The sequence below is a fragment of the Micropterus salmoides genome, unplaced genomic scaffold, assembly GCF_014851395.1.
Source record: "Micropterus salmoides isolate LMB-PRFRI ecotype aquatic unplaced genomic scaffold, ASM1485139v1 Ms_hic_scaffold_4, whole genome shotgun sequence".
Classification (NCBI taxonomy): Eukaryota; Metazoa; Chordata; class Actinopteri; order Centrarchiformes; family Centrarchidae; genus Micropterus; species Micropterus salmoides.
The window spans coordinates 9,420,543-9,430,314 of record NW_024043372.1 but is presented as its reverse complement, the minus strand read 5'-3'; the positions used below and the strand labels follow the sequence as shown (position 1 = coordinate 9,430,314).

Here is a 9,772-nt window from a genome sequence, read left to right as displayed (position 1 = left end):
ATAAATGTCAAAATCTTCACATTATATATACGTGCAACAAATAAAAATGAAAATGTAGATTTTGGGTATTCACAGTATTGTTTTATTCCGTTTGGTATAGCCTGAGGTGATTACTTTACTTGAAGATAGCTAGATAGGTGTTACTAGTTTTGAAAATGTATTTTAATGGCTCATTTTGTGATGTGATTTGAATCCTCAGGATGCTTTACTGTCGGTATGACACAGGACTGATAGTAGCGCTAACCTTGTCTTCTCCGGACAAGCTTTATTCCGGTTGCCCCAAACAATCGGAAGGTACCTGTACCTTTTGCAGAATACCAGTCTGTCCCTGATGTTTTTCCAGGAGAGAAGTGGCTTCTTTCCTGCCCTTCTTGACACCAGGCCATCCTCCAAAAGTCTTCGCCTCACTGCGTGTGTAGTTGCACTTACACCTGCCTTGCCTGCTGACATTCCTCTGCACTGGTGGTGTGCAATCCTGCATCCTGAACCTTTCTCTTTGAAGTTCTCGATGATCTGATAAATGATTGATTTAGGTGCATCTTACTAGCAGCAATGTTTTTGCCTGTGAAGCTCTCTGTGTGCAAAGCAATGATGATGGCACATGTTACCTTGCAGGTAACCTTGGAAGAACCATGGTTTTAAGCACCATCCTCCATTTAAAGCTTTCAATCCGTTATTCTAACAGAATCTGTGGACTTTAATGATAATTTCCATTAAATAAAAATCACTATTAAATTGTGATAAAGTACAAATTTGGTGATAAAATAAAAGTACTAAATAAAATCTGACAAAATGGGATCTGAAACAAATATAAGACAAGTATTTGTTGTTGCCATCCTTTTATATGTTTGCGTGTTCATATTCAACTACTTTCTTTGAATTTTGTCTGTCTCCTCACTTCTGCATCACCCTGACTTGCTGCTGTGCAGTTGCTCTGCCGGCTGTACAGATCGTACTCCCGGTACAGGATGTAGTCCTTCAGTCGCCCAGGCAATGGCAGGAAGCTCATGAAGAAGGGCAACCGGAGACGCCGGCGACCAAGACAACAACGTATCCGCAGACGACAGAGATGCTGCAGACAACGGACGTTCTCTGAAGAGGAGGAGGAGGAGGAGGAGGAGGAGGAGGAGGAGGAAAGATTGATGAGACCACTGGTTGTATTCTCGTTTCTCATTTGTCTCCCTCTGTTGTTTCTGTTGTCACAGTCAGGGCAGGGAGCAATAACTATAATTTACCTTGCAGCCTACAGATGTCGGGCCACTGCTTCTGTTCCATCACAGCCGCCTTCAGCTTGGAGCACAAAGTCACATGATCCACGTAGTCCAACAGGATGCGAACCATCTGACCTGAGAGGTGCTTCAGCCAGGAGACAGTGATCACCTCACAGAACTGCACTGACAGACAGACAGAGGCGTGACTGAGGTGTAGGTTCAACAACAGGTTAAAACTATATTGTAATGCACAAAATCCTTCGCACCTCTGAGATGACTGAACGGCTGTAAAAAACAAAATGAGATAAAACAGTAACATGAAAAACAGCTGACTGAGTTGTGTAGGGAGATCTAATTTCAGACAGACTATGGTGGAGAATTTGGTTTGTGACAGAACTTCAGTACATGCAGGAAATTTAAACGAATGTAAGGTATGTATTTGATTTTATGTTTTTACTTTGTTACACATATTCATGCCTCTGTAACTTTGGTGATCCTCTGACTTATCTTCTGGCACCACTAACAGGCCAAAATACCTCCAGCACTTCACTTCATGACAGGATACCTCTAAAACTAAATAAACTACAAACTCTGGCTCAAGCTAAATGTTCAGGTTATCTGTACAGATGGTTTCTTAAGCTGCTTCAATCAGTATTTTTTTATATTAACAAGGAATTCAAAGATTCAAAGTTCAAAGTAGTGTGAAAGGCTCTATTGAGCTTTTTACGCTGATCAAAATTATAAAGTCAACACTTTTGCCCCCATTCATCATGAGCTAAACTCAAAGATCTAAGACTTTCTCTATGTACACAAAAGGTCCATTTCTCTCAAATATTGTTCACAAATCTGTCAAAATCTGTGAGCACTTTTTCCTTTGCCAAGATAATCCATCCACCTCACAGGTGTGAAATATCAAGATGCTGATCAGACAGCATGGCTGTTGCACAGGTGTGTCTTAGGCTGGCCACAATAAAAGGCCACTAGTTTTTGCAGGTCTGAAATATTTTAATCTTGGCTGAACCATGTAGAGCAGTTTGTAACTTTGTTTTGAAAAGTGCTGTATAAATAAAGTTGCCACAACAGAATAAATGGTAAATATATTTGGCTTTTCTTGGAACAGCTGCACGCTTTTGCAGGAAGGTATTCGTCAGTCACTTTCATTTTAGTTTTTCTAGCTAAGCTGTGAATATTAGGCTATACTATACTACACTATAAACAAAAACGATAAATACTATTATAAAGCGGTATGCTTTGTTCATTACCAAGCTGTCTTTGATTACAGAGTTGGTCCATCCCTCATAGCCTTCAGGGATGTGGGAGCCGCTGCCATAGGGACAGTCAAAGCAGCGCCCCACATCATAACCATAGTTACACAGCATCCTGAGGACCACCTAACACACACAACAGGCGGGATTTAATACAAGAACAGCTGTCCTTCCTAAACGATGAAAACTTTACTTACAGAAATAATATCAGTAAAGTTAGTAAAACTGCAGATTTGTAAATGCTCCATATTTGTACAGCGCCTTTCCAACCACTCAAAGTGCTTTTACACTACATCCACACACTGAGCCTAAGTGCTCAAACAGAAACTAATATTCACAGACATTCATACATATTCACAATTCAGGGTTCAGTATCTTGTCCAAGGACACTTCAACATGCAGCCTGGGGGAGCCGGGGATTAAACCGCCAACCTCCCGATTAACAGCCAACCTGCGCTACCTCCTGAGCCACAGCTGCCCCCAGATTTAAGTTTAAGAAATTATAAATCTAGTAACAGTTTACCTCGTCTTTGAGCGCGTACTGCAGAGCGGAAGGGAAGTGTGTTGTGTTTACTTTGCAGTAATAGTTGACGTTGGCTCCAAACCTCAGCAACAGATCAATCAGCTCATAGTTTCCCAAACGCAGTGCAACCTTAAAGACACAGTCACTGGATCAGCAACACAGGTTTCTGTTGGTGTTTTAAATGTTTTTAGCTCAGAGTTGACAGACTTACAAACAAGAGTACCATCATCAGTGTTACTATTTCTTGACAAACAACACATGTCCACACTGTACTTCTGTGCATCATCTCCAAATGTAGACAGAGCCACGTGTTCCTCTCTTGTTCTCACTTACATAATGCATTCCTTAACCCCATTACCCTAACATTAACCATCACAACTACAAACCTAACATTAACCCTTACCTTACCCTACACTTAACCTTAACCTAACTGTGATCCTAAACCCTAAAACCAAGTCTAAACTCTCAAAAAGCAGTCTGTACCTGTGGGGACCTAAATATTTGTCCCCGGAGAAACGAGTTGGTCATTGTTTATTGTGCATTCAGGTCAAAGTCCCTATTGGGATATAAAAAAAAACAAAAACACATGCCTGAAGACATTTGATTGGGTCTTGGTTGGCCATGGCCCCGCCCTCCAGCAGCAGTTTGGCTGATGGCACGTCATTATTGGAGACTGCGAAGAAGAGCGCAGACTTCCTCTCGTCGTCATAGCTACGTTGAACCCAGGGATGGAGCATATAGTTGGGGTCATAACCTGCATCCAGCAAGGCCTTATGGGAGTTGGGCAGGAGAGACATTCAGTTGTTGTTGATCAGTTGTGTGTTTAACAGACAGCTGTCACCCAATCGGAAGTATTTTCTAAGAAATTATACGACACAAAGAGCTGCAGCAACTATTGTCAAGCTGTAAAAAAATTTGTTGACAACTACTTTGATCATTGATTAATTAACTACTTCTGTAATTTTTCAGACAAACATTTGCTGGTTCCAGATTATGAAATGTGAAGGTTTAAATCTTTTGTTTGTCATATATGACAGGAAACTAAATATCTTTTTTTAATGTTGAATTTTAATGTCGAAGCTAAATGAACAGTTTTTATACATCTCCTTGGGCTGTGGGAAATTAAAGTATAACATGGATTTTTCAATATTTTTTTCAATATATCTGCCATTTTATAGACAAAACAATTGTTTAATTGTGAAAATAATCAGCTAGTTAATTGATAGCAAATATAATCCTCAGCGCTGACAAACCAACCATGAAAAATACTTGAATGTATGTAGTCATGGCTCGTAACACATGCGCACACCTTGATGCAGTGTGGGTGTCCTCCTGCAGCAGCAGAGTGTAGAGGACTCATCCCACTGTTATTTACTTCTTTGATAGAAGTGACTGGAATCAGCAACTTCAGAGCTCTAAGGGAACGCACGCACACACACACTTTATCTGATGCTGTAGTTGACTTTAAAAAAATTGTAATGCTTTTGCTTCAAAGGACAGAATATAACATTTACTCCAGGTATCCTTGGCGTGCAACACTGTGAATCGGCATGCGTCCTGTATGTTGGATGATGTTGGCGTCGGCGCCGTTGTCCAGCAAATGACGTATGACAGATGGATCTCCAGACAAAGATGCCTCGTACAAGATGGATTCTTTGTCCTGTCCCTGGGACTGGATGTCCGTCCCTGCAGGACAAACATAGAGGGAATTTTGTACAAAAAAGATTAGGAAAATACCCACTTGATAAGACTGTTGAAGCCTCATATTAGCTGAACTCATTTAGGATACAGATTCTCTAATCTGCAAAGGAAATAGTAACTTTAACCATCAAATAAATGTAGTGGAGAAAAAAGTAGTCTACTGCCACAGACAAGTAGCCTAGGCCTAGTAGTAGTAGGTCTAAAGTGATGTATAACATAGCAAACTCTTTTTTTGTATACTCCCTAATCAAAATCCCTCTGCCATCTGACATTCTGGTTGACTTTTTAAAGAGATAATGTTAATGTATATATGAATTGTTAATGTAAAGCTGTAGAGACATCCGTGCTCTCTCACCTCTACTCAGTAGAATCCCCTCCAGGTGTCCTCCCTGAGCGGCCAGTGTCAGCGGCATGAGGCCTAAGTTGCAGCGAGGGTCTGGCTGTGCTCCGGCCTGCAGCAGCAGAGTCACCAACGCCGCTTTGCCCAGCCCCGAGGCCTTGTGGAGGGGACAGCGACCGTAGTGGCCCTTCTGGTTCACCCAGGAGCCCCGCAGGATCAGGAACTTCACTAGGTCAGTGCAGTCTGAATGGATCACAGCAGGAGTCAAACACATTTTACAATTTAAATATTAAGCTTTATTATGTTGTCATTTTTGGTTCTTAATAATAATAATAATAATAATAATCCTTATTTGTAGAGCACTTTTCAAAAACAAGTTACAAAGTGTAAAGACAATAATACCCAAGAGACAACAATACAAAAAAACAATACAAGATAAAAGCATGAAAACATTGAAAAGACTAAAATACAGATAAATATAAAATTAGTAAAATACAATTAAAGGGATAAAATAAAGTCAAATAAGATCGGGAAAGGCTCTCCAATAAAAGTATGTTTTAAGAAGGGACTTAAAAGAGTTCACTGACTCAGCTGACCTGATTTCCTCGGGCAGGCTGTTCCAGAGCCTCGGGGCCCTGACAGCAAACGATCTGTCCCCTTTAGTTTTCAGTCGAGACTCTGGAACAGACAACAGACCTCTGCCCGAGGATCTAAAGGTACGTGCTGGTGTGTATGGGACTAAAAGGTCAGAAATATAACAAGGCGAGAGGCCATGAAGAGCTTTAAAAGTAATCAATAGAATTTTAAAGTCAATTCCAAAACATAATGGGAGCCAGTGTAATGAAGCTAAAATAGGAGTAATATGGTCATATTTCTTTGTTCTGGTTAAAAGCCTGGCAGCTGAGTTCTGGACAGTCTGGAGTCGATCAATAGATTTTTGGGTTAAACAGGTGAAAAGGCTGTTGCAATAATCCAGGCGTGATGAGATGAAGGCGTGTAAAATGGTCTCAGTGTCCTTAAAAGTTAACATAGATCGAATTTTAGCTATATTTCTAAGTTGATTGAACAAGCTTTGTGGTGTGCTGCTCGAAATTTAAATTACTATCAAACCAAACACCAAGGTTCTTTGCCACAGGCTTAATGTGATTTACTAGGGAACCAGCAGATGGCAGTATTTGATTTGCCATCTGCCAGAGACCCAATGACCAGGATTTCTGTTTTGTCTGAGTTCAGCTGGAGGAAATTATTTGACATCCATTTTTTAACTTCACAAAGGCAGTTGTTAAGTGAACTCAGCATTCCAGGGTCTGTGGAATATTATATTATTTATTCAATATATTAAGGGACAATAACATGAGTATGGGTTAGTTTACTATGAGCAGAGATGTTTGACAGGGGAACATCTTCCAAGTTTCTGCATATGGTTTGGTGTTATATGATTTGTAAGAGCTGCATTACCAAGCTACAATCTTCTGGCATTGATTTGACAACATGATAGCAAACATGGTAAGAATGTAACATACACATTAAAAGTTGGAATTTAAAACAATTTATTTACATAATGAACATCAAGCTATTTGTACTCAGATGTCAAATATGTTCAGAATAATCTACCGAGATGTCTGGAAATTTGAGTGGAAAAGTTTGGAATTTTGAAATGGAAAATGTGTAGGAACCCTGGACAGCTGAAATTATTAAAACTGAAACACATCGGTTCCATCAGATGCACATGAGACGGAAAATTAGGTAAAACACGTGGCTCCAGTGTGCACTTCCAAGTGTTTCACATGAGCTGCATCTTCAAGCACCCTGAACCTCAGCAGTCAGATTTAGTTTTAACCTTTAACAGCTGAATGGTCCCACACAGATAATAAAATAACATGCTTTGTGTCCAGTTGGATACAAAGGTCAGGTATGCCGGCAGTTTATATTATATACAGATGTATCATTATCCTTTACATTGTATTTGTTTCCTGTTAATGTTAGCTGCCCTTGTCCCAAGGTAGGATAACTGTCCCATGATTACTATTTGTCAATTGTTTTTTGTAATTTGATTAATTACAAATTTGTTATAGAATTTGAACCTTTAAAGTCCATTTGTAGCTAGTGCAGGCTTTGCATTACAATTCATTTCAAGTATCAGGGAGCTGTAACCACATACAGTTGCCCTTGATTTTAACCTTCCTTGGTATTTTTACCTCAGTATACTAAGTGCTTTCCAGTTTGCCATTTGGAAAAGCAAGGTGCGGGTCTGCCCATCAGGAGAAACTTGGTGTTCAGTGTCTTGCCCAAGAGCACTTTAGGACAGAAGGAGCCCAGGACTGAAATATTAACCCCACGATTAGAACCACTGCTGCCTCCTGCAGACTGGCCCTTGCTGGGTTTGTTAGTTTTTTATATAGAAGCCAAAATTGTAAGACCTTAATTATTCTACTTTATATTGTACACACATGCTGCATATTCCTACACTGCCTATTCCCATATTTGTTTAATCAAATCACCACAAACTAACAGACACACAGGGCTATACAGTTCTACTAGTTGTTGGTCTTTGGGCAAGTAATGAAGCTGCTGTGTAGAGCTGCAATGATTAGTTGATAATCAATGAAATCAGGGGCCAGAAAATGAATCTGCAACTATTGCTTAATTGTTTGCAGTTTTTTTTTCAAGCAAACATGCTAAACATTCTCCAGATCCAGATTCTACAGTATGAGGATTTGCTCCTATTCTCTTTTATATTGTTGTAAACTGAATGTTTTTGGGTTTCAGACTGTTGGTCGACCAAAACAAGATAACATCACATAGATCTTAGGCAAAATGTGATGGATTTTCTTTGTATGTATCATTAGTGGCAGCCCTAAATTAAAGGTGATGATGTACATACACACTACCCAGGGTGCTGTAAAGTCAGAAGTTGAGGTAGGGTATCAACAGGGGCCCAAAACTGAATATTTAGGCCATTAACACATTAATCCAGCCGTGGTCTGTCCTACAGTCACACACTGTCTGTTTGTTGATAAATTCACTGTGTAACCTTAGCCGGAGAGGGTAAATATAGTAACAAGTACCAGATCCCCTTTTCCAAGTAGGCATCCAGCTCTGGTTTAAGTTACAGGTCAGAGACGTCTCCTCCTGCCAGCAACAGCAAAGATCGTCTCCAGAATTTGCTAGCACTTTACAGCCGAGTCGAGGGAACCAAAACAAAAACCCAAAACAAAACCGCAAGGTAAAAACCCAGTGAGATCTGTCAGCACAGAAACCCACAGTGAGTGTCATAATACACCCTCACTGGCCACTTTATTAGGTACACCTTACTAGTACTGGGTTGGACCCTTGCGTCTTCAAAACTGCCTTAATTCTTCGTGGCATATTTTCAACAAGGTGTTGGAAACATTCCTCAGAGACTTTGGTCCACATTGACACGATAGCATCACGCAGTTGCTGCAGATTTTTCGGCTGCACATCCATGATACAAATCTCCAGTTCCACCACATCCCAAAGGTGCTCTATTGGATGGAGATCTGGTGACTGTGGAGGGACATCGGAGTACAGTGAGCTCAATGTTCAAGAAACCAGTTTGAGATGATTTGAGCTTTGTGACATGGTGCATTATCCTGCTGGAAGAAGATGGGTTCACATGTTCAGCAGCAATACTCAGGTAGGCTGTCGCGTTTAAACAATGTTCAATTGGTACTAAGGGGCTCAAAGTGTACCAAGAAAATATCACCCACACCATTACACCACCACCAGCAGCCTGAACCGTTGATCCAAGGAAGGGTGGATCCATGCCTTCATGTTTTTACGCCAAATTCTGACCCTACCATCTGAATGTCACAGCTGAAATCTAGACTCATCAGACCTGGCAACGTTTTTCAAATAGTAGCCTCAGTTTTCTGTTCTTAACTGGCAGGAGTGGCACCCAATGTGGTCTTCTGCTGCTGTAGCCCATCTGGTTTAAGGTTTGATGTGTTGCACATTCAGAGATGGTATTCTACATACCTTGGTTGTAACGGGTGGTTATATGAGTTACTGTTGCCTTTCTGTCATCTCGAACCAGTCTGCCCATTCTCCTCTGACATCAACAAAGCATTTTCATCCACACAACTGCTCAATGGATATTTTCTCTTTTTCATACCATTTTCTGTAAACTCTACAAATGGTTGTGCTTGAAAATCCCAGTAGAGTTTCTGAAATACTCAGACCTGCCCGTCTGGCACCAACAACTGTGCCACATTAAATGTCACTTAAATCCCCTGGGTGCTATTCTAAAGTCGAGGAGCAAATTTAAACAACTTATCCTCTTTCGACATGATAGTGTTCCCATGCACAAAGCCAGATCCATGAAGAAATGGTTTTCCAAGTTTGGTGTGGAAGAACTGACCTGCACAGAGCCCTGATCATATTCCCTTTGGGATGAACTGGGAGCCAGACCTTATCACCCTCACCAATGCTCTTGTGGCTGATTGGGAAAAATGGTGGAAATTCTGAAACCAGAAGGCGGTTACAGCAGTTCGTTAATGCCAATGTATCTGGAATCAAAAGTTTAATTATTACACACAGTTTCCCCATACTGCTGTGTGCTCTGTATGTAATTAATTAATTAAAGGTGTTAGGGTACATACACACTGCACAGAGGGCAGTAAAGTTAGAAATGGAGGTAGGTGGTCAACAGAGGACACACTGACGGACACACTGACTGTCGGCTGTTAGTTTGTTGCATAAACTTAGTAGG

General features: G+C 40.7%; 1 protein-coding gene across 1 annotated transcript; it reads right to left on the bottom strand.

Annotated features, from left to right (window-relative positions):
- LOC119886785 (dynein heavy chain 12, axonemal-like) lies at window positions 1-9,516 on the bottom strand. Its single transcript, XM_038697732.1, has 9 exons — window positions 9,422-9,516; window positions 5,056-5,283; window positions 4,514-4,685; window positions 4,309-4,414; window positions 3,590-3,769; window positions 3,000-3,128; window positions 2,474-2,602; window positions 1,236-1,389; window positions 1-1,092 (listed from the first exon to the last, which is right to left on the bottom strand). The coding sequence occupies exons 2-9, from the start codon at window positions 5,111-5,113 to the stop codon at window positions 863-865; spliced, it is 1,158 nt and encodes a 385-aa protein (XP_038553660.1). The 5' UTR covers window positions 5,114-5,283; window positions 9,422-9,516; the 3' UTR covers window positions 1-862.
- Between the last annotated feature and the right edge of the window lie 256 nt (window positions 9,517-9,772).

What these genes read in the sequence shown, in the direction of transcription:
- LOC119886785 (XM_038697732.1), bottom strand. Translation starts at nt 5,113, where the DNA reads ATGCCGCTGACACTGGCCGCTCAGGGAGGACACCTGGAGGGGATTCTA. An exon ending in GACACCCACACTGCATCAAG is followed by an intron (nt 3,770 to 4,308) that starts GTGTGCGCATGT and finishes AACTCCCATAAG; the next exon opens with GCCTTGCTGGATGCAGGTTA. An exon ending in ACCCAATCAAATGTCTTCAG is followed by an intron (nt 3,129 to 3,589) that starts GCATGTGTTTTT and finishes TGTGTCTTTAAG; the next exon opens with GTTGCACTGCGTTTGGGAAA.